A 25,756-nucleotide genomic window follows, 5' to 3' on the forward strand; every position below is an offset into this window, starting at 1 on the left:
ATGATCAGCCATGATCATACTGAATGGCGGTGCAGGCTCGAAGGGCTGAATGGCCTACTCCTTCACCTATTTTCTATGTTTCTGTGTTTAAGAGTGATACGGGGAATGAAAAAGTTAACATATGAGGAGTTTTTGATGGCTCTGTGCCTGTACTTGCCGGAGTTTCGAAGAATGAAGGAGATCTTATCAAAACATATTGAATATTGGATGCAGAGAGGATGTTTCCTGTGGTGGGGCTATCGAAGACCAGAGGGCACAAACTCAGAATGGAAGAATATCCTTTTATAGCAGAGAAGAGGAGAAATTTCTCTCACCAGAGGGTGGTGAATCTGTGGAATTCATTGCTGCAGACATCTGTGGACAACAATCATTGAGTATATTTAAAGTGGATGTTGATAGACTCTTCATTAGTAAGAGTGTCAAAAGTTATGGAGAGAACTCGGGACAATCGGGTTGAGATGGATAATAAATCAACCATGCTGGAATAGTAGAACAGACTTGATGGGCCAAATGGCCTAATTCTGCTCATATATGTAATGGTCTTGTGCTCTTTTGCACAAGTGATGCTAAGTGAGCACTGTAAGCTGTTTGACTCTTTGAAGCCTCTGTGCATCAGTGCATCATGTTAATTAATGAACCAGCAAAAATTTCAGTCCACAGTTGTCTGGTCCACAAGAAAATAACCTCACAAACCTGAAGCATTGGATACTCCTGTTAGTCAAAGAAAACTGCATAAATTCAGAAGCAAGGTAAGAAGATGGAAGAGGATGGAATGGAAGAATATGCACTTGGTACTGAATGAAAGCAGAGTGGAAAGAAACCAATGTGAGGTCTTGACAAACTGTAATAATTTTTTTCAGTCTTTCAGTTTTATGTAAGTACTCTTAGTCTGATGATGGAATGAATTTAAGATTGAAGAGTTACAGTGCTCATTATGTTAGAAAAGCTGTCTGAAATAACAATATATTTTGTAGTTTTTTACAATTTGCTTTGTAAAATCTACACGCTGTATTTTGGAAGGCAGAAACTCAGGACCACCACTGAACAATGGAATGGTCTTTCCCAAGCAAAATTTTCTGTTAAGACATTAACTCTGTAAAAACAAATCTTTCTACTCATTACGTACTGTATATTGTCTTCAGTTCTTCATACATCCATATTCATAGTATTACACCGATGGTGGGCTGAATCAGATTGTACCCACAACTGCCCAAGGCCATATCTTTGGACTTTTTGAAGTTTTTTGTATTTCAGTGGGACTTGGTGTGTAACAATGGCTGGAAAGAACCGTTCACTGCATCATTGTACTTCATGGGAGTGTTAGTAGGTTCCTTTAGTTCTGGAATATTATCAGACAGGTGAGCCGTTTCTTTCCTTTGCCTCATATAGTCTATTTATCATGTATACTGCTAACTAACTCCATCACATAAAGATCATGGTAGATAAGCTGAATTAATAAAATAAATTTAGAAATAAATTACAGCATGATAACATACTAATTTATGGGATAATACAGGAGAATAACTTAATCCAATGGAATTTCCAGTCAGAAGGCATGGGATCCAGGGAAGTTTGGCCAGGTGGACTCAGATTTGGCTTGCCTGCAGAAGGCAGAGGGTCATGGTGGAGGGAGTACATTCAGATTGGAGGGTTGTGACTAGTGGTGTCCCACATGGATCGGTTCTGGAACCTCTACTTTTCATGATTTTTATTAACGACCTGGATGTGGGGGTAGAAGGGTGGGTTGGCAAGTTTGCAGACGACACAAAGGTTGGTGGTGTTGTAGATAGTGTAGAGGATTGTGAAAGATTGCAGAGAGACATTGATAGGATGCAGAAGTGGGCTGAGAAGTGGCAGATGGAGTTCAACCCGGAGAAGTGTGAGATGGTACACTTTGGAAGGACAAACTCCAAGGCAGACTACAAAGTAAATGGCAGGATATTTGGTAGTGTGGAGGTGCAGAGGGATCTGGGGGTACATGTCCACAGATCCCTAAAAGTTGCCTCACAGGTAGATAGGATAGTTAAGAAAGCTTATGGAGTGTTAGCTTTCATAAGTCGAGTGATAGAGTTTAAGAGTCACGAGGTAATGATGCAGCTGTATAAAACTCTGGTTAGGCCACACTTGGAGTACTGTGTCCAGTTCTGGTCACCTCACTATAGGAAGGATGTGGAAGCATTGGAAAGGGGACAGGGGAGATTTACCAGGATGCTGCCTGGTTTAGAGAGTATGGATTATGATCAGAGATTAAGGGAGCTAGGGCTTTACTCTTTGGAGAGGAGGAGGATGAGAGGAGATATGATAGAGGTATACAAGATATTAAGAGGAATAGATAGAATGGATAGTCAGCGCCTCTTCCCCAGGGCACCACTGCTCAGTACAAGAAGACATGGCTTTAAAGTAAGGGGTGGGAAGTTCAAGGGAGATATTAGAGGAAGGTTTTTTACTCAGAGAGTAGTTGGTGCATGGAATGCACTGCCTGAGTCAGTGGTGGAGGCAGATGCACTAGTGAAATTTAAGAGACTACTAGGCAGGTATATGGAGGAATTTAAGGTGGAGGGTTAAATGGGAGGCAGGTTTTGAAGGTCGATGCAATATTATGGGCCTGTACTGTGCTGTACTATTTTATGTTCGATATAAAAATTACTTGATAGTCATCTTCATTATTAATTTAACTAATTTGTATATTTATTTAGTGATACATATAATGCAGAGTAATCCCTGCCGGCCCTTCGATTGGTGTTGCCAGCAACACCCAGTTTAGCCCTGGCCTAATGACAGGACATTTTATAATGACAAATTAACCTATTAAACAGTATGTCTTTGGACTGTGGGGAAAAAAACAAAGCACCCAGTGAAAACTCACATTCCACAGGGAAGACATATGAAACCCCCCGTACCGGGCGTCCCCGGAAATGTAGCTCATTAGCCCCTCGCTAACAGCCACTAGATTCCGCGGCAAGAAACTCACCTTTCTCAGGCTTCCTATGTCTACTGTGTATGTGACTTTGATCCTGCCAAAGCCATGAGGCTGGGATGTCTCACCCACCCAAATCCTGGTTTGTGTGAATGCTATGTGATTTACTACATCCGGCAATCACTGTTGCCAAGAGATAACATATCACACACTGCATGCAATTGATCAGAAGTGTGTTTAAGAATGTTAACTTAAGCAAACAGTTATTAAAGTTAAGAAAGAGAAAAAGAAAAAGGGCCCATTATACCTAAACAGTCATATGTGCATGGTGGAGCTCAAATCTTGAACATGTCTGTATCTCACACACTGGACCCCTGGTCTATGTGAAAGCAAACACCATCTTCGGAAGGTCGCTCGAAATCTATCTTGAACAGATGGGTTCTCCCACGGGAGTATAGGTCCTTCCTCCTCAAAACCATTAATCTGCGCAAAGTACCTTGCACAACAGGGACAGCATCCTCCACCATCTTCACTCCTGTCTTCTCCCAGCTCCCGCCAACAAAGACCTCTCCGCCCAACGTTCACTTGAACATTCTCCCAGTTCTGCCATCCTGATTGGCTGATACTCATTCCTAAGTTGAACAACAAAGCCTCTTATCTCAGCTCAAACCCAAACAAGCTGAAACCAGAACAGACTGCTCTTACAGAATTGCTAAAATGAAATACAGTAAGAATCTGAACCAGCATGTTACACATGCAAACTCCTCACAGAGGATGCCAGGATTGAGCACGGAACTCCAACGTGCTGAGCTATAACAGCATTGCACTAACCGTGAGGCTACTATGGTGAGAATGAATCAACCAGACTACATTTCCGTCAATTCTGCATTGGATCCCCTTAAGAGCCTTAACTGCAGGAACTGTTGATATCACTTTCAAAGTTTAGGGAAATTTATTATCAATTTTGTAGCCTGGGGAAAAATACACACTAAGGACAACAAATACTTGTTGGGTCTTAAATTGCTTTATCTGTTTTAAATGTTTTATTGCAGAAAGAGGCTATCAAAATAAAAACGACAAAATAAATTTTAAAAAACAGTTCCCACTATTACAATCTCAGTTTAACTTCAGACCACACCCCTGTTACATATGCAGTATGAAAATAACTAAAACAAAATATACAAAACCATTCCAGAGTGGCAAATCTAAAAAAAATACAAACAACATTAGAATCCCACCAATCCTGTACTTTATACACAATATCGAAAATATGAATAAATACATCTCATCTCAGCTAAGAGAAATACTCACATTTGGCATACAGGTGCTTAACTTCCAAACACATATAGGATAGACCTTGAAATGACTTTGCCTCGCTCATGCTACGTGGACAGAGATTAACACATTCACATTACTCTGTTACAGTCACACTCTGTCATGAAACAATAAAGACAGACAAGTAAACTTTTACAATATATTGTCTTGTAGTTGAATTACTAAAAGGACTAACCTAGTAGGCCAATTAAGGAACTTCACAATCAGGCTATCCAACACTGATCAACTTACTCTCAAAAATCTAAAGCATCCACATGTAAAACACTTGAACTTACTGATATTATAGATTTACAAATGAGTATAAATGAATTTACATGGATATTAACAAATATTATTCACTTTTCCTCACCAAACCTGGGAAAAACATTCAAATGTCATCCTTTCTAGAATATGACAACTGTTCGTTCTACTCCACCATGCAAAATGACATCACCATTTTCTCTTAAAGGGACAGGCAGCTATTTTAGCATTACCAAGGAGATGGTAATAAGTGCACTTTAACAGTGTAAAGTGCACTTTACCAATAAGTGCACTTTAACAGTAAAAAATTATATTCAACATTCCCCTGGTTACATCAAGGTACATATATGCTACCATATACGACCTTGAGATTAATTTTCTTGCATGTATTCATAAGAAATAATAAAAACAATAGAATTTCACAAAAAATACATACATAATCAGACAAAGACTGATAATCAACCAATGTGCAAAAGATTCCAAACTGCGCAAATAAAAATAACACTGAAAACGTGAGGTGGAAAGAGTTCTTGAAAATAAATTTGCAAATCGTAGAGTCAGATCAGTGTAGTAGCGAATTGAATTATCCACACCAGTTCAGGAGGACAACAGATGTAGGGTAATAACTGTGCTGAACCAGATGGTGCAGGAGCTAAATCTTCTGGTATCTCTTGCCTGTTGGTAAGAGTGAGAAGAGGGCATACTGGGTGATGAATATCCATATGTCTAGCTTTGTTTCTTCTTGTACTTCCATTTCTTATTGCAGCCGGGAGGGTTTACATCTATTGGCATTTAGCGCCAGTGAGTATTTCACCCTGAGTTAATTTTTAGTCCTTTCATTATGTGCTCATAACAACCAGCCAGGATAATTATGACTTTTCAACTGCTTTTAATTGACCTCATCAGAGTCTTGACTCCATTAGTCAAGGAGGGACAAAGGAAAACCATCCAAAAATTATGCTGCCCACCAAAATACATTTTCATTTTATCTTCGCTCTACCAAACTATTCTCATTGATGTCTGCTGTCAAGCAAGGCAACACCATGACTCCAAAACTTTTCTCAACCTGGCTGCCATTCTGCATCTCAACTCAGACAAACTTTATAAGGGAATCGAGTTAAAGAGAATCAATTAGACAATTTATCAATTATGCTCCAGAACAAATGTTACTCAGACTTTGGTGACTAAGCTGCAGATGATGCTTGATGAGGCACAGCTCCAAGACATTATCAGTGTTTGTGTGAATATAGGCACATCAGATAATATTCATAAGGTTATTTACCATCTTGTCCCTGCTATACTTTGTGGCCCTCCAATACTAAAGATTCATAGTGAGAACCTGTAAAGCATGGTCCTCATCGTATATCTTGGGAGACCCATCTCGACAAAGGCAGGCAACTGCTTTCAAGTGCCAACACAGCCTTTGATTGAGGAAAACTCCTAGGAATTCCTGCCCCTAGGTTGTTCCAAATGATGAAGGAACATTTCGGATGGTATTAAGAACCTCACTGCCATACACCAGGAGCACACCCAGGATGTGCGTTATGAAGTAGTACAGAGATGAGAACCTCATAAACTACACACCAGTCTCACAATCCACAAAACCAAAGTGGAAGTAGGCCATTGTCCATCTCAAGGGGCTGCCTAGGAAGAAGGCTTTTCAAGTTATTTATTTATTGAGACAGAATGCAGAATAGGCCCTTCCAGCCCTTCGAGCTGTGCTGTTCAGAACTCCCCAGCTTAATCCTTGCCTAATCACAGGACAATTTACTACAACCAATTAACCTGCCAACTACTATATCTTCGGGAGGAAACCGGAGCATCCAAAGGAACCCCACGTAGTCACAGGGAGAACGTACAGACTCCTTACAGGCAGTGGCAGGAATTGAACCAGGGTTGCCTGTACTGTAAAGCATGCTAACCACCATGCTACCGTGCCACCCCTTTAATTAGAATTAACCAGAAGCAGAAGAATAAATTATTTATTTGTGTGTGCGGCTACATGTGTAATTGAGGGAACATATATCTAAACGTTCTTGAATGTTCATGCAGATTTACAAAAGTGTGAGCTAGAATATGTTTAATTATATATATTCATCACTAACTATGCAGTTCTGTACGTAACTGTTTAATCTGTTTTCTAGGTTTGGGAGGAAAATTGTTATGTTTGGGACAATGGTGCTACAGGTTGCGTTCAATGTGCTTATCACATTCTCACCAAACTTGGAAATCTTCTGCCTGATTAATTTCTTGAAAGGTTTTGGTGAAATTTCAAATTATATGTCTGCCTTTGTTCTTGGTGAGTTGCGATGCTATTCAGTCTCTTTCTCTTTCTAAATTTAATGATTATGTTACTCTTAGTATGAAGTTCCAGTAACTACAAAATAGGAACAAGATCTAACTCTATAATCTTTTGTTTCTACTAGAGATTTATCAAGTTCAGAGTTAAATTTGTGTATTTTGAGGAGTTCTCCTGTCAAATTTCTAATCTCTGAAGACTGCACTCCCAGAAAACGTTATCTGTCCTTTAATGGCAAAGCCACCACCTCTGGAACCTGCCTATTGAATCTTCACTGCACTCCCTCTTTGGCAACTACATTGTTTTTTAGATGAGGAGAACAAAAATTGTACAAAACATGCAGGTCTGGCCCCAACAAGCCTACTACAATTTCATTAAGACCTACATACTCCTGTGTTAAGTTTATTTCTAATAATAAATAACATTTCATTTATTTGCCTTTTCAAGTTGTTTACTGCACATGGCTATTGACCTTCAGCAAGTGTAAAGGCAAATCCCCTTGATCAACAACAGTATTTGATCTCTCACCATTTAACCAACATTATCCTTTTCCACTATGTGTACTAAAGTAGATAACTTCATATTTTTCCACATTATATTCCATTTGGCATGCTCTCATCCATTGATTCAACTTGTCTACATCCAAATGAAGCCGCTTTACATCTTTCTTTGTGCTTGGAATCCTACCTAGTTTAATATTGACAACAAACTTGCAAACTTTACAACTGGCCTTCTCAGCTAAATAAAATTATGCTTGGATCAAGATTAAGTCTTTTTCGGGCAGGCTACTGGGATGAACATAGGAAGAAGGAATGCCGCAAAGACATAGATAAAGAGAGTTTTATATGGGTGACATGATGCAAGAAAAGCAATGAACATCCTAATGAGACACATAGATTATGCAAAATAGAACATTTCTGCAGTACAGGACTTTCGGCTCACAAAGTTGTGCAAACTTCTAACTTACCCTAAGATCAATCTAACCCTTTTCTTTCAATAGCCTCTGATTTTCTATTATCCATATGCCAATCTAAGCGTTCGTTAAATGTCCCCAATGTTTCTCTACCACCACCTATTACACCTCTTCTGGGGAGGTATGACCTGTACAAAAGTAACGGGTTGCACCTGAACCCAGGTGGGACCAATATTCTCGCAGGCATGTTTGTTGGAGCTGTTGGAAGAGGGGTAAACTAATTTGGCAAGGGGGTGGGAACGGGAGTAAAGGGATTCAGGATGGGACAGATGGTAAAAAAAGCAAAGATAGCGTGCAGTCAGACTGTCAGGAAGGGAAGGCAGATGATAGAACAAAGTTGCAGCCAGCAGGGTGAGTATCAGTGCATTAGGGATGCAGAGTCAAAAAGGGTAGTAAATACAATACTCAAAGTGTTATATCTCAATGCATGGAGTATAAGAAGTAAGGTGAATGATCTTGTTGCACTATTAGAGCTTGTCAGATATGATGTTGTGGTCATCACTGAATTTTGGCTGAAGGATGGTTGTTGGGAGCTGAATGTTCGAGGTTGCATGTTGTATCAGAGGAATAGGATGTAGGCAGTGGGAGTGACATGGCTCTGCTGGTAAAGAATGGCTCAAATCAGTAGAAAAGTGTGATACAGGATCAGAAGATGTTGAATCTTCGTGGGTTGAGTTAAGAAACTGCAAGGGTAAAAGGATGTTGATGGAAGTTATATACAGGCCTCCGAACAGTAGCTGGGATGTGGACAACAGATTACAATGGGAAATAGTAAAGACAAGTCAAAAGGGCAGTGTTATGATACTCATGGAAGATTTTAACATGCAGGTCGATTGGGAAAATCAGGTTGGAAATGGATCTCAAGAAAGTGAGTTTGTTTAATTTCTATGAGTTGGCTTTTTAGAGCAGCTTGTTGTAGAGCCTACTAGGGGATCAGCTATACTGGACTGGATGTTATGTAATAAACCAGAGACGATTAGGGAGCTTAAAATAAAAGAACCCTTCAGAGGCAGTGATCACAATATGATTGAGTTCAACTTGAAATTTGATAGGGAGAAAGTGAAGTCTGACGTAGCAGTATTTCAGCGGAGTAAAGGAAATTATAGTGGTATGAGAGAGGAGTTGGTCAAAGTAATTTGGAAGAAGATGCTGGCAGAGATGACAGAAGATCAGCAATAGCATGGATTTCTGGGAAAAAAGGATAGATGTATTCCAAAAACAAAGACATACTCAAAGGGCAAAATAGAACCATAGCTAGCAAGGGAACTCAAAGCTAATGTAAAAGCAAGAGAGGGCATAGAACAAAGCAAAAATTAGCAGGAAGAAAGAGGACTGGGAAACTTTAAAACACTACAGACAGCAACTAAAAATTTCATTAGAAGGGAAAAGATGGAATATGAAAGCAAGCTAGCAAATGATATCAAAGCAAGTATGTAAAAAAAGAGGTGACAGTGAATATAGGACTACTAGAACATAAGGCCAGAAAAATAATAATGGGGGACAAAGAGATGGCAGATGTACTAGATGAGTATTTTGCGACAATCTTCATTGCAGAAGACACTAGTGGTGTGCCAGATGTTGAAGAGTGTGAGGGAAGAGAAGTGAGTGTAGTTACTATTACAAGGGAGAAGGTGATCAAAAAGGTGAAAGAACTAAGGGTACATTAGTCACCCAAACTAGATGAACTGCATCCTAGGGTTCTGAAAGAAGTAGCAGTAGAAATCGTGGAGGCATTAGTAATGATCTTTCAGAAATAATTGACTCTTGTATGGTACCAAAGGACTGGAAAATGTCACTCAACTCTTTAAGAAAGGAGGAAGATGCAGAAAGGAAATTATGTAGCAGCTTTCCTGACCTCAGTGGTTGGGAAGATGTTAGAGTCAATTGTTAAGGATAAGGCTATGGAGCACTTGGTAACACAGGACAAGACAGGACAAAGTCAGTATGATTTCCTTAAGGGAAAACCTTGTCTGTTAAACTCACTGGAATTCTTTGAGGAGAATGCAAGTAGGATAGATGAACACCATGCAGTGGACGTTGTATATTTGGACTTTCAGAAGGCCTTTGACAAGGTCTCACATATGAGGCTGCTTACTAAATTAAGAGCCCATGGTATTACAGAAAAGTAACTGGCACGGTTAGAGCATTGCCTGATTAGTAGGATGCAGCGAGTGGGAGTAAAAGGATCTTTTTCTGGTTGGCTGCCAGTGACTAGTGGTGTTTGTAGGGGTCGATTTTGGGACTGCATCTTTTTATGTTGTATATCAATGACTTGGATGATGGAGTAGGTGACTTTGTTGCCAAATTTGCTGATAATATGAAGATTGGTGGAGGGGCAGGTAGTGTTGAGGAAACAGGTAGGCAGCAGAAGGATGTAGACAGATTAGGAGAATGGGCAAGAAAGTTTCAAATGAAATACAATATTGGAAAATGCAAGGTCATGCACCTTGGTAGTAGAAATAAATGTGTAGACTATTTTCTAAATGGACAGAAATCCAAAAATCTGAGATGCAAAGGGACTTGGGAGTCCTTGTGCAGAACATCCCAAAAGGTTAACTTGTAGCTAGAGTCAGTGGTGAGGAAGGCAAATGCAATATTATTTATTTCAAGAGGTCTAGAATACAAGAGCAGGGTTGTGATGCAAAGGCTTTATAAGACATTGGTGAGGCCTCACCTTGAGTGTTGTGAAGAGTTTTGGGCTCCTTATCTAAGCAAAAATGTGCTAGCATTGGAGTAGGTTCAGAGGAGGTTCCCAATGATGATTCTGGGAATGAAAGGGTTATCACACAAGGAACGTTTAAATGCTCTGGGTCTGTACTCACTGGGGTTTGGAAGGATGAGGGGGATCTCATTGAAACCTTTCAAATGTTGAAAGGCCTAGACAGAGTAGATGTGGAAATGGTGTTTCCCATGGTGGGGGAGTCTAGGATAAGAGACCACAGCCTCAGGATAGAGGAGTGTCAATTTAAAACAGATACAGAGAAATTTCTTTGACCAGAGGGTGGAACATTTGTAGAATTTGTTACCACAGACAGCTGTGGAGGCCAGGTTGTTGGGTGTAATTAAAGCAAGGATTTATTGTTTCTTGATTGGACATATCATCAAGGGTACAGGGAGAAGACCGGGAAGTGGGGCTGAGTAGGGGATAAAAGGATCATCCGTGATTGAATGGCAGAGCAGACTCGATGGGTCAAAAGGTGTAATTCTGCTCCAGTGTCTTATGATCTAAAATGCTGGCCTCAGCAGGTCAGACAGCTTATGTTGAGGGAAAACACAAATATTTCAATTTTCATCAGAACATTGTAAGTGTAGGAATCAAACATTTTTAAGATGTAGAGAGGGGTGTAATGGGAAGAACAAAGAGAATAGTGGTGCCGCCTGCTAAGATACGGGGATGAATACTACTGTTTTGCCTCCAACTTCCATTGCCCACATATTTACCTGGTCTATTTCTGGCACCTACCTCCCCCTTCTTGATTTCACTGTCTCTGTCTCTGTCTCTGGAGACAACATATCTACTGATGACTGTTATAAACTCATGGACTCTCACAGCTACCTGGACTGTACCTGTTCCACCCAATGACTTGTAAAAACGCCATCCCCTTCTCTCAATTCCTCCATCTCCACCGCATCTGCTCTCACGATGAGGCTTTTAATTCTGGAGTGAAGGAGATGTCCTCCTTTTTCACAAAATGCACTTACCTTCCTCCAGCATCAACCTTGCCCTCAACCTGCCCCTATAACTCCTCCCTCACTGCCATTCCAGGCCCCAAACAGCCCTTCCAGGTGAGGTGACACTTCACCTGTGAGTCTGTTTGGATTATATACTAAGTCCAGTGCTCCTGGTGTGGCCTCCTGTATATCGGTGAAACCCCAGGTAGATTAGGGGACTGTTTCGCCGAGCATCTACGCTACATCTGCCAGAAAAAGTGGGATCTCCCAGAGGCTACCTATTTTAATTCCACTTCTTATTCCTATTCCAATATGTCAATCTATGGCTTCCTCTACTGTCATGATGAGGCACGCTCAGGTTGGAGGAACAACACCATATATTCTGTCTGGGTAGCCTCCAACCTGATGGTATGAACATCGATTTCTCAGACTTCCAGTAATGCCCGCCCCACCCTCTCCTTCACCATTTCCCATCCCCTTTTCCATCTCTCACCCTGTTTCCTTGCCTGCCCATTGCCTCACTCTGGTGCTCCTCTCCCCTTTTCTTTCTTCCATGGTCTTGTGTCCCCACCTATCAGACTCGCCCCTTCTCCAGCCCTGTATCTCTTTCACTAATCACCTTTCCAGCTCTTTTCTTCATTCCTCCCACTCCCAGTTCCACTTATCACCTTGTGTTTCTCCCTCCCCTCCCCCACCTTTTAAATCTACTCCTCACCTTTTTCTCTCCTGTCCTGCGAAAGGATCTCGGCCTGAAACGTCGACTGTACTTTTTTCCATAGATGTTGCCTGGCCTGCTGAGTTCCTCCAGCATTTTGTATGTGTTACAATGAGTTCATGGACTTTTTAGCAACTAAATCTGAGACTGTGCTGCTGCTTTCCTTCCTTCATTGTGTCACATTGCTACTATACTGGCATGCTCCAGTGCTAAACTCACATTCTTTCTTACTTTATCTCCCATCTTCCCTCCTGCCCTGGTCTATTTTGTCCAGGAAGTCAACACTTAACTCTATTCCCTAAAGCTTAACTCTACTTTTGACCACCATACTTTCCTTCCTTGTATAAGCAGAAATCCCCACCACAAAATGTATTTGACAATAGACTAGTTTACCAATATATACTTGCTGGCCATTACAGTGCTTTCTGGGATACCAAGGGACAGTGGTAAATTGAAGGAAGAATTTTATTTCTGGAAGTACCTACGTAGATCTGGGAGTATTTCTCTGCTGTATGCTGCCATCACTTGGGTAAACAGTTTCAAGCAGAGTACCAAAAACTGAGAGCAGTGGTTCATGAGCCAGTTGTAGAAAAGGTTAGATCTAGTCAGAAACATTCTAAAGCCCTGAAAAACTATTAAAAATTAAACTCTCTTCTCTGTTATGTTCTGTTTTTCTCATTTCATGCTGTTTCATTAGTGATTCATGAAGTACTTTGGGCTTCACATTGCTTGGTTTATGAGTTAAGCTGATGATGTGATATTCATATGCATTTTTTCATTGAATTTAAATGTTTCAGAGTGACATTCAATCAAAATGAACTCACTGTGCCCTAAACCTGGTTGTTCTCTTTCTGCAGGATCTGAACTTCTTGAAAAATCCATTCGGATTGCATACTCTACACTTGGAGTTGCCATGTGTTTTGCATTGGGCTATATGATCCTGCCTTTTGTTGCATATTTCATAAGAAAATGGCAGACGCTAATATTGACCCTGTCTCTCAGCTGTTTGGTGTACATTCCTTTGTGGTGGTATGTAAATATTTCAAAGTTAAACATAGTCAAACAATAGGATATGACCTTATATTGCTGGATGTCACTGACCAATAAGGCTGGGTCTGAAAGTAACTTCAGCTTGATTATGCCAAGTGACCACAATATTGAATCAATCTATTGCATCTGTATTAGTTGGATTCCTCACAAATTCAAATTTCTTTATAGATCCTTACAAGTTTCAAACATTTATAAAATTTGCTATGTGATACTTAACCTAATTTGAGATGTTGTGACTTCACCTTTCCCAGTGTCAAGTTATTCTGGCTTCAGCACCCAATAGCAATTATGTCAACATGCAGGCTGAAAAACTAATAAGTTTGAAGCATATCAAAAGCAAAACTACTGATTCTGAAATATATATATATTGCAATTTCATGGTCAAAGTAACCTCACCTTGAATATTCTGTAATATTTTAACACCTCCTTAGAAAGATGTCGTCAACTCATCCCATTATCCACTTTGCTGTTTGTGTGGGGTTTGCATGTTGTTGTGTATTTAATATTTCAGTAATATTTAAGTAATATTATAAGTATATTGTTTGATAAAGCATTCCTTGTTTAAATAATTCATTAAAGGTTATATGTGAAAGTAAGACATGTTATTCCCTGCTCCATGGTTTTATTTTAATTAGTTTTATATTTTGGAGTTACAGAACTTAACAGATGAATGGTGGGCCTTTTAAATGTATTTTTTTGTGATTACAAGACCCTGATAGACATAGAGAATTAAAGTACTGCAGGTCTACTTCATCAGTGAGTTGCTTGTTGGCAGAGAAACTGAAGGAGGTGGATTTGGTGGAGATCGTGCTGCTGCCTGCATAAGAGCGGTCGGTGTGCATCAGCAGTGTTCAGTTTAACAAGTGATCATCTTAGTCGCTTTTCCTGTGATCACAACACCTTGCTGGACATTCGTAATGCGGAATGCCACAAGTGCTGCTAGTGAATGGCTGGGAGCATGTGATCTCAGTCATAGCAAGGTTTAGGCATCAGGCCGCAGTGTAGTGTGTTTACAGCCACCCAGAAGAGGCGTCGGAGTCTGTGCACTCCGTTGGAGATGACTTGGAGTGGCGTCCAAGCTGGAATCAGTGCTGCACCCCCACCCCCATCACCACTCCCAGCGTTCACTCGGCAGAAGACAAGCTGCATTGTGTTTGACTGCGTTCATGGGACTCAGGTTCTTGGGCTCTATTTCTTTTCATGTGATTGTATTTTACTGAGAACTTACATGTGTTTGCTGTGTTACATGTGTTTTGTGCTGTGTATGACTGATAGTACTCCGTTTTGGACCTTCATACAAGTGCTGTTTGGCTGTATTCATGGATATTCATGCATGGTTGAATGACAATTGAACTTGAACTTGTGGAAGTTTAAATGAACCTGAGGCGGCTACTTACTTGTTGAAGTGCAGTTGATCATCGAGTTTAAAAAAGTGAAGCAATAAATGATTGAGTAAAAGCAATCTTGTACATTCTTTTTCGAGAAGGGACAGAGGCATTCAAGTTCAAAAATGAAAAAAACAGACAAATTCACAAATAAACGTTAAATACAGAGTGATAATAATAACTTCAAACAAAATCAGAAATAGCTGGCTACATTGAAAAGATAGAAGTGTTCAATTGCACAAAAAAAAGTTTCTGCTGTATATGGAACAAATTGAGCAGTACATTGAAGCAAATAGAATAGCCAATGAAGGGGTGTGCAGTTTTGCTAAGTGCATTCTGTTTAATGGTATACAGTTTGTTTAGAAGTTTGATTGCTTCATGCCAGCCAAAATGAGCTTTGCTGATATCATGAAAATTATGCAGGAACATTTAGAAGCAAAACCATTGTTAATTGCAGAATGCTTTAGATTTCATACGGAAAATCATAAGGAAGGGGAGTCTATTTCTGTCATAGTCCGGTCCGTGAAATCCATATTCCGGTTCACGGTCCGGTCCATCGACCCTTGCTCCAGGTTTTCCTATATACCCTGTTTCTGTTCTTGTTGAGCTCATTGAGGCAGCTGGTGCTCGTTGGAGCTGGCTGCATAAATACCTTCAGAGACCCAGGCGTGGTTGCTGGATTGTTCTTTCCTTACTCCTTGTATCCCTTGCTCAGCCTTCTGTTTCCTCGCCTGAAGCCCTTCCTTGTCTTGCCGGTAACTCTTACCTCACCTGAAGTTCTCGTCTCGCCTTGCTTTGCCAGAAGCCTTGCCTTGTCTTGCCGGTAACTTTCGCCTTGTCTCACCTGCAGTCTTGTCCTGGAGCCACCCTGTACCTAGCTCCCTTCCTGTCCCTTGCCTCCACCCAGGTAAGCCAGGCTGTCTTGCCGTTACCTGGGGTTGGTTCTGTCCCTTCCTGTCCCTTGCCTCTGTCGGGTTGTGATCTGCGCCCTGCCCAGGAGTACAGTGCCCTGCCCAGGAGATCCGCGCCCTGCCCAGGAGGAGCCTGCCAAGCCTCGCCTCAAGTCTCCTGCCTCCAGCCTCGCCTCGCCTCAAGTCTCCTGCCTCCGGCCTCCGGCCTCGCCTCGCCTCGTCTCCTGCCTCCAGCCTCGCCTCAAGTCTCCTGCCTCCAGCCTAGCGCCTCACCTCGTCCCCAGCCTCCAGCCTCGCCTCGCCTCAAGTCTCCTGCCTCCGGCCTCGCCTCGCCTCGTCTCCTGCCTCCAGCCTCGCCTCAAGTCTCCTGCCTCCAGCCTCGACTCGCCTCCTGCCTCCTTCCTCCAGTCTCGCCTCGCCTCGTCTCCTGCCTCTAGCCTCTAGCCTCTTGCCAAGCCTAGCCAAGTCTCTAGCCTCCTGCCTCCTGCCTCCTACTAAGCCAAGTCTCTAGTCTCTAGCCTCAAGCCTGAAGATTCCAGCCTCGTCCTGCCTGCCTGCCAAGCCTCGTCCTTGCCTAGTTCTGGGGTCCGAGCCAGAGGCAAGACCCAGGTACTGGGTCCTTGTCCAGTCTCTGGCTCGGAGTCCAAGCCCAGGCTCCTTGCTCTTTTGTCCAGTCCTGTACCAGGTCCCTGGTTTTCCTGTCCACGTCCTTGCCATCGCCCTGTATCCTAGTCCTGTCCCTAGTACTTCAGTGTCTGTGTCTTGCACTTGGGTCCATTCCCAGCCACCGCCTTATGACAATTTCAGCCAAAATGGCTGTATTGAATTTTTCTTGGCATTGTTGGTTCCGTCATGGGATTAATGATGCACTGAGAGGTTGTTTAGTTTGTGGAATCTTACAAGAAAGCATGAAACAATCAGCTCCTAACTGAAGCACAACTTACATTTAAAAGAGTAGTTGAAATAGCTGCATCAATGGAAACGATTGAGTTGTAGTCAGGAAACAAAGCAAGCATGAACAAAATTGCAACATGGAAGCAGAAACTGGCCTGGCCAAGCATTGTGGCAGTGGCTCACATGCACCAAACCAGTACATGTTTAAAGGTGAAACTAGCAGAAAATGCAATATTGTAGGAAGATTCATTCAAAGAGCACTTTGGGCAGATAAAAATAAATGGACTGCACAGACAAGAGAAAAAGATAAAAAGTCAAGTACCCATTTCAAAATGAGCACTAACCTTTATACTGTTGATGAAATACCTGATAACAATGTGACTCAGGATTGAATAGCCTTCAGACTTACTAAGTGAAAACTTACACGAGATAAGCAAGATAGCTTACACCAGAAGTGAATGGCAAATTAACTAAAATGGAAGAGCACCCTAACTTGTCTGTTTCTGTCATTCCACATAATGAGTTTGATTGGCTTTTCAACAATACTAAACTACGCCTGCAAATATCCAACTAAGAACTTATACTGGACAAAAAAGAACTCCTGTGAGAATGACATCTATTTCAGTGAAATATAACTAAGAACAAGACATATTGGGCTTGTACGTGATTAAAAAAGGACTAGCATTGTGGAGTTGTGAATGGTTGAGACAACTACAACATAATTGGAGATCTATCCATCAATTGCATGCCACGTTCCCTGCAAAAGAGTCAACTAAAAGTGAACTAAAGGTAATGGATGATGCCACAGCAGTGTCTTAGGGTGGGCACTGGAGAACTCAAACATATCAAGGGTAAAATAATATTAAATGAAAATGCCACATCCAAGTTTTGCGAAGCCCATCCATTTCATTATACCATCCAGGATAAAGTAGTCGATGAGCTAGATTACCCCAAGGCTGAACGGATTCTTTCCACGGTTGAGTGGAGCTCATGGGAAATACCAGTTGTCTAGTTGCCAAGAAGAATGGCAAACACTAGAAATCCAAAGGAGCACACACAAAATGTTGGAGGAATTCAGCAAGCCAGACAGCATCAGTGGAAGAGAGTAAGCTGTCAACGTATCAGGACTGGGAACGGAGGGGAAAAGTCAGAAGGTGGGGGGAGGGGAGGAAGAAGTATGAGGTGACAGGTATAGCTGAGCACGTGGTCAAAGAGCTGGAGGGCAGCAGAAGTCACAAAGGGGGAGAAGTGAGAGAGGGTTTCACTGAACTAGGAAGCTTATTGTAAAGGAACCTTTAGGAGGCAGTGATCATAATATGATTCAATTCATATTGCAAATTGAGAAGAAGAAGCATAAGTCTCATATATTGGTATCACAATGGAATAAAGGGGAATGCAGAAGCATTAGAGAGGAGCTTGCCCAGGTGGATTGGAGGACAATACTGGCGAGGGTGACAGCAGAGCAGAGGTGACTGAAGTTTCTGCGAATAGTTCACAAGGCACAGGGTAGATATATGCCACAGAAGAAGTTCTCAAATGGCAGGGCTAGGTAACCATGGCTGACACGGAAAGTTAAGGACTGCATAAAAACCAAGGAAAGGGCAAAGAGAGGTAGCAAGACTGAGTGACAAGTTGTATGATTGGGAAGCATTTAAAATCCAACAAGAGGCAACTACAAAAGCAATAAGAAGGGAAAAGATAAAATATGAAGACATACTAGCCAATAATATAAAGCAGGATACCAAAAGTTTTTGTTCAGTTATATTAAGAGTAAAAGGCAGGTGAGATTTAATACTGGACCACTGGAAAATGATATTGGTGAGACAGTATTGGGGGCAAAGAAAAGGCAGATGAACAATATGGGTACTTTGCATCATTCTTTACTGTGGAAGACTCTAGCAGTGTCTCTGAGCTCTGTGAGTGTCAGGGAGCAGGAGTCTGTGCCCTTGGTATTACAAAGGAAAAAATGCTTGGCAGACTCAAAGGTCTTAAGGTGGATAAGTCACCTGGACCAGATGGACAACATCCCAGAGTCCTGAGAGAGGTTGCTGAAGAGATGACGGATGCATTGGTCATGATCTTTCAAGAATCACTTGATTCTGGCGTGGCCCTGGAGGACTGGAAAATTGCAAATGTCACTCCACTCATTAAGAAGGGAGGAAGGCAAAAGAAAAGAAATTATAAGCCGGTTGACCTAAGCTCAGAGGCTGGGAAAGTGTTGGAGTCTATTATTAAGGATGGGTTTTCAAGGTACTTGGAGAGTAATAATAAAGTAAGTCAAAGTCAGCATGGTTGCTGTAAATGGAAATCTTGCTTGCCTAATCTGTTAAGAGTTTTTCAAGGAAGTAAGAAGCAGGGTGGACAATGGAGAGGCAGTGGATATCATTTACAAGAGAAAATCTGCAGATGCTGGATTTGGCCCGAAACGTCAGTTGTATTCTTTTCCTAGATGCTGCCTGGCCTGCTGAGTTCTTCCAGCATTTTGAGTGGATGTCATTTATTTGGATTTTCAAAAGGCATTTGATAAGATGCCACACATGAGGTTGCTTAACAAGATAAAATCCTATGGCAACAGGAAAATTACTGGCATGGATAGAGGGATGTTGACAGGCAGGAGGCAGCAAGTGGGAATAAAAGGGGCCTTTTCTGGTTGGCTGCCAGTGACTAGTGGTGACTTGGGGTCAGTATTGGGACTGCTGCTTTTCACATTGTATGACAATGATTTAGATAATGGAATTGATGTCTTTTTGGCAAAGTTTGCAGATGATACAAAGATAGGTGGAGGGGTAGGTAGTGCTGAGGAAGCAATGTGATTGCAGCAGGACTTAGACAAATTGGAAGATTGGGCAAGGAAGTGGCAGATGGAACAGTGTTGTGAAAAATATGATAATGCATTTTGATAAAAGGAACAATAGTGCAGACTGATGGGGAGAAGGTTCAAACATCAGCGGTGCAGAGGGACTTAGGAATCCTCATGCAAGTCTCCCAGAAGCTTAATTTGCAAGTTGAATCTGTAGTAAAGAAGGCAAATACCATGCTAGCATTTATTTCAAGAGGAATAGAATATAAAAGTAACGAGATAATTTTGAGATTGTATAAAACACTTGTCTGGCCATACATGGAATATTGTCAACAATTTTGGGCCCCATATCTCAGAGAGGATGTGTTGTCATTGGAGAGAGTCCAGAGGATATTCACGAGGATAATTCCCAGAATGAAGGGGGTAACATATGAGGAGCATTAGGCAGCTTTGGGCCTGTACTCTCTGGAATTTAGAAGAATGCTTGGGAATCTCATTGAAACTTACCGAATGTTGAAAGAATTAGATAGGGTGGATGTGGAGAGGTTGCTTCCTATGGTGGGGGGATCCAGAACTAGAGGGCACAGCTTCAATATTGAGGGGGTGACCTTTTAGAATGGAGGTAAGGAGGAATTATTTCAGCCTAGAGTGATGAATCTGTGGAATGTTTTACCACAGACTGTGGTGGAGGCCAGGCCACAGGTATACTTAAGGCGGAGTTTGATCATTTCCTGATCGGTCAGGGCATCAAAGGACATGGCGACAAGGCAAGTGTATGAGGTTGAGTGGAATCCAGGATTATCCCTGTTGGAATTGTAGAGCAGGCTTGATGGACTGAATGGCCTATGTCTTTTGGTCTTAGGGGCTTTGAACTCCTGATGAAGGGAAGATTTAAACTTCTTCAGGGTAGGCATTCCTCGAAGAGACTTTGCAGTGGTAGTAACATCACAAACATTTAAAAAAACTGCACATGCTGGAAAGAGTAAGTCTGTCAGGATCTGTGGTGATTTTAAGGTCAGAATCAACCCACTACTGAAAGAAGATCAATACCTTCCACCCAGGATAGACGATATCTTTACAAACATTTCTGGAGGAAATCACCTCAGCAAAGTGGACAGCTGAGGCCTGCCTACAGATGGAGATGCAAGAAGTGTTTCTCACTGTAGAAAGTCACAAAGGGCTTTATCGCTATGATAGGCTTATTTTTGGAGTAGCATCTCTGGCAGAAAGCTACGGACCTGTCATGGTCCGGTCCGTGAAGTCCGCATTCCGATTCACAGTCCAGTCCATCGACCCTTGCTCCAGGTTTTCCTGTCTACCCTGTTTCTGTTCCTGTGAGCACTAATTGAGGCAGCTGATTTTCGTTGGAGTTGGCTGCATAAATACCTCCAGAGATCAGGGCATGGCTGTTGGATTGTTCTTGTCTTTACTCCTTGTATCCCTTCCCCTGCCTTCTGTTTCCTCGCTTGAAGCCTTGCCTTGTCTTGCTGGTAACTCTCGCCTCGCCTGAAGTTCTTGTCTCAGCTTGCATTGCCTGAAGCCTTGCCTTGTCTTGCCGGTAACTCTCGCCTTGTCTCACCTGAAGTCTTGTCCTGGAGCCACCCTGTACCTAGCTCCCTTCCAGTCCCTTGCCTCCGCCGGGTAAGTCAGGCCATCTTGCTGTTACCCTGCGGTTGGTTCTGTCCCTTCCTGCCCCCTGCCTCCATCGGGTAAGCCAGGCCGTCTTGCCGTTACCCTGCAGTTGGTTCTGTCCCTTCCTGTCCCTTGCCTCCGTCGAGTAAGCCAGGCCATCTTGCCATTACCCTACGGTTGGTTCTGTCCCTTCCTGCCCCTTGCCTCCATCGGGTAAGCCAGGCTGTACTGCCGTTACCCTGCGGTTGGTTCTGTCCCTTTCTGTCCCTTGCCTCCATCGGGTGGAGATCCATGCCCTGCCCAGGAGGAGCTTCAAGACCCCAAGCCTCAAGCTTCGCCCCAAGCCAAGCTTCAAGACCCCAAGCCTCAAGCCTCTGGTCTCTGGCCTCGCCTCAAGCCTCTGGTCACGAGCCTCGCCTCAAGCCTCTGGTCTCCAGCCTCACCTCAAGCCTCTGGTCTCCAGCCTCACCTCAGGTCTCTGGTCTCCGGCCTCGCCTCAAGTCTCTGGTCTCCGGCCTCGCCTCAGGTCTCTGGTCTCTGGTCTCTGGCCTCGCCTCACGTCTCTGGTCTCCGGCCTCACCTCAAGCCTCTGGTCTCCGGCCTCGCCTCAAGTCTCTGGTCTCAAGCCTCGGCTGCTAGCTCTCTTGTCCAGTCCTGTTCCGGGTTCCCGGTTTTCGTGTCCATGTCTTAGCCCTCACCCTGTATCCTAGTCCTGTCCCTAGTACTTCAGTGTCTGTGTCTTGCACTTGAGTCCGTTCCCAGCCACCACCCTATGACAGAACCAGATGCTGCAAGGCTACCAGACATTCAGTACTACCTGAATGACGTCAATGTTACCAGTAAGAATGACAAGGAATATCTCCAAAATCTCAAGACAATGTTACAAAGATTAGAAGATTATGGGCTCAGAGCACAACACAACAATCATGGGTTCTTTAAACCAGGCATCGTTTACTGTGGTCACAGCATCAGCACACGTGTACTGAGAAAGTTCAAGTAGTGGTGGATTGCCCAAGGCCCAAGGACATGCCACAGTCGTAATCCATTTTAGAATTTGTTAATTATTATAACAGGTTCCTGCCAAACCTGGCTAATCTTCTCCACACCTTGTACTCATTACTACAGATCGGGAAAAAAATTGCAATGGACAAATCAGTGTGAATGGCTTTCCAACAGGTAAAGGAAATGGAGAAGTGAGACAGTATGCTCACACATATTGATCCACATCATCCATTGAAGCTTGCCTGTGATGCCTCAGCTTATGGCGTGAATGCAGAGATTGGCTCTGTTTTTTGGCGGATACATTTATCATCATATTATGGAACAAGTGAACTTCCTTCATTTCTTTCTTGTTCATATGAAATATATCTGATACAATTCATCCCTGGGCAAAAGTGCAACGTTATATATTCTGGACAAAGCACATTCTACTCTCTTTCATAACTGAGTCGAGGGGATATATTTCTGAGACAAAGTAGAATACATTAATGACACTATGTAATGCCATAGATTAATGATACCATCAGTTTCATGACAGTAAATATATTTGTCACTCCTGTATATTTGTAGAAGTATTTTCATTAATGTTTTTCACCAGAGTTTCTTTTGAGAGTAATGGCTAAATTTTTTCAAGTTTCTTTCCAATAGAGTGCATTGCTATTAAACGTTATTAAAGTTTTGAATTGCTCATGTTACTATTATGCTTGTCAACTTTAGTCTTTCACTAGTTTCATTTCGTCCATATATTTTGTCCTTCTATTCATGATACTGTTACTAAATTATTTTCCTTATGAATATCTGCATTATCATTTTCTCTTCTCAATTTGCTGATTCTTTATGTTTTTAAAATGTTCTCTTCCCCTTCTCATTGACTTGATTTTTTCACCTTCACACCTCCAGCACACATCCAGTGTCTCAGTGAGCATGTTGCAATCATAGACGTTTGTCAATAATGCTCACAATCTGAGACCTTAGAAAACATGTTAAAGGTTAACATCTACATTACACATAACTTACATCATCCCATAGTCATTACTAATTTCTGAATCAACTAATACATTTAAATACAACTTCATGATATTTATTATTATTAAGAAGTATTTTCTTCATTGAGATGTAGTGGCCTTTCTAGCCACCCAGCAATTCCCCGATTTAGTACTAGCCTAAGCATTTGACAATTTACAACGACCAATGACCTACCATCTGGTATATCTTTGGACTGTGGGAGGAAACCCACGTGATCACGAGGATAACATACAAACTCCTGACATGCAGCTGTGGGAATTGAACCTGTGTCGCCTGTACCGTAAAGTTTTGTACTAACCAGTACTCTACCATGCTGCCCATCTTAGCAGTAACATTACAAGTCCATTAGGCCTTCAATAGTCATGTTATAAAATAACTTATTTAATTCCAGGTTAATTCCTGAATCTCCACGCTGGCTATTATCTAAAGGAAGAGTAGAGGAAGCTGAATCAATACTTCGACTCATGGCAAAGAAAAATGGTGTCACTCCTCCAGCGAAGCTTTTCAGTGAAGATGAGGTATTACAACAATGCCATCTTTTTGTTTCTTTGTGATTCAAAGTTCAAAGTAAATTTATTATGGAAGTACATATGAAGTATGTCACCAAATATAGCCCTAAGATTCACTTTCTTGCATGCAATACAAAGCAACATTTTTTATCTCAGTTTTCATTTCTCTTCCATTCAAAAAGTGTTTACTCTGTGATCTAATTTGGTTCTACAAGTGCGTCCTACATCCCCCAGTTACTTTTTTTCACATGTGCTCTGTAATATGAGATAGATAGATAGATAGATAGAGAGAGAGAGAGAGAGAGAGAGAGAGAGAGAGAGAGAGATGTAACAAACAAGAGAAAGTCTGCAGGTGGTAGAAATCCAAGCAACACACACTGGAGGAACTCAGCAGGCCAGGCAGCATCTATGGAAAAACATACAATCGGCGTTTTGGGCCAAAACCCTTCAACCAGACTGCAGGACTGGAGAAAAAAGCTGAGGAGCAGATTTGAAAGATGGGGGGAGGGGCGAGAGAAACACCAGGCAATAAAAAAAAGTAGTGAGGTACTGTTCATGGATTCAATGTCCATTTAGAAATTGGAGGATAGAGGGGAAGAAGCTGTTCCTGAATTGCTGAGAGTGTGCCTTCAGGCTTTTGTACCTCCTTCCTGATGGTAGCAATGAGAAGAGGGCATTTCCTGGTGGTGGGTTCCTGAATGATCGACATCAACTATTTAAGTCACTGTTGCTTGCACATGTCTTGGATACTACAGAGTATAACACCCATGACGGAGCTGACTAATCTTACAACTCTGCAGTTTACTTCGATCCTCATGTTGGTTCTATCCAGAATCTAACTTGAATTTAAATTTGGAGAATATTCAGCTAATTTTATCAATCTATATAATTAATTGTGTTCAAATTAATTTCTACTGGGCAGGGATTGCTACCAGTTTGGGAAGAGGAACGATTCCTACTTTTGGAAAGTGATGAACATATTTGCAATCTATATACACCTTTTTGGATATCCACATAAAAAGTCATAAAGGAAATTGAATAATTGGTCTTTTGTATTGTTCATATGAACCAAGAGATGTGGAAAATAATACAGATTTTTTTTGTTAAGCTAATGCAATTTTGAATTCTCTGCTTTTCTTCCAGCTCAAGCACATAAAGAATAATAAAGTAAAATCTGTTCCATTTACTCAGTTGTTAAAAACCTGTAATATCCGAACCATCACAATCATTAACATTCTGCTGTGGTAAGTATTGGAGTCGAGCAAAATACACAGAAACACACACAAAAAAAATCTGGTTTTAAGGACTTTGTGAGTATGTCCTGGAACTGCTTAGTCTCTAGATTTTTTCTCACAGATCTGATTGAATTGGTGGTCAGTTTTGCTGAATCAAGTATTTTCCAAATATTCACACTTTGATCCAACCAAGTATTTGTTAATTTCCTGTGCAAGACACTTAATGGCATGTGGTAATGACAGAGGTGCATCATCTCAAATGAGACATTAAATAACCTCTATTGGTTGTCTCAGAAGAATATTAATGTGCCAAATTGCTAACATTTTAAAATGCTGACCACCAGGAGAAGTAAGAGAAGTAAACAAGCAGTGTAACATTCCCTGTGGTCATTTCCTTCAGTAACACATTGCTTGGATACGGTTGGCAGTGGGGGAGGGGATGCAGATGGGCAGGACTCCAGGATGGCGTGTTGACTCCCTGGTGCCAGGATCAAGTATGTCTCACAGCTGCAACACTATATACAAGTTTGCTGATGACACTGCTTTTGTGGGCTGTATCAAAGATGGTGATGAATCAGCATACAGGAGGGAGGTAAAAAATTTGGCTGACTGCTGTAACAACAACCTCTCACTGAATGTCAATAAGATCAAGGAACTGATGTAGGCTTCAGGAGAGGAAAACCAGAGGTCCATGTACTCATTGCAGGATCAGAGGTGGAGAGTGTCAGTAGATTTAAATTCCTGCCCGTCACTATCTCAGTGGAGCTGTCCTGGGCCCATCACATAAATATTATTGCAGAGAAAGCACGACAGCACCTTTACTTCCTTAGGAGTCTGTGGAGATTTGCATGTCATCAGAATCCTTCACAAACTTCTATAGGTATGCATGGAAAGTGTATTGACTTGGTATGGGAACACCAATGCCTTTAAGTGGAAAATCCAACAAAAGGTAGTGGATTCGGCCCAGTACATTACAGTTAAAACCCTCCCAACCATTGAAACATTACTGTAGAAAAGCAGCATTCATCGTCAAAGATCCTCAGCACCCAAATATGCTCTTTTTTCACTGCTGCCATCAGGTAGAAGGTACTGGTGCCTGAGACTCTCACCACCAGGTTCAAGAATAGGTACTACCTCTCAACCATCAGGCTCTTGAACAAAAGG

At 41.9% G+C, this 25,756-nt stretch overlaps 1 protein-coding gene across 2 annotated transcripts in view; it reads left to right on the forward strand.

Annotated features, from left to right (window-relative positions):
* Positions 1 to 25,756, forward strand: part of LOC134349229 (organic cation/carnitine transporter 2-like) — an 81,545-nt gene that overhangs the window by 34,513 nt on the left and 21,276 nt on the right. For both annotated transcript variants that reach the window (XM_063053240.1, XM_063053241.1), the window contains exons 2-6: positions 1,255 to 1,358; positions 6,637 to 6,791; positions 13,009 to 13,180; positions 23,240 to 23,366; positions 24,501 to 24,601. In XM_063053240.1, the coding sequence (XP_062909310.1) occupies positions 1,255 to 1,358; positions 6,637 to 6,791; positions 13,009 to 13,180; positions 23,240 to 23,366; positions 24,501 to 24,601 (659 nt within the window). The remainder of the gene's footprint in view (positions 1 to 1,254; positions 1,359 to 6,636; positions 6,792 to 13,008; positions 13,181 to 23,239; positions 23,367 to 24,500; positions 24,602 to 25,756) is intronic.

Source organism: Mobula hypostoma, chromosome 7 (assembly GCF_963921235.1).
Source record: "Mobula hypostoma chromosome 7, sMobHyp1.1, whole genome shotgun sequence".
NCBI lineage: Eukaryota > Metazoa > Chordata > Chondrichthyes > Myliobatiformes > Myliobatidae > Mobula > Mobula hypostoma.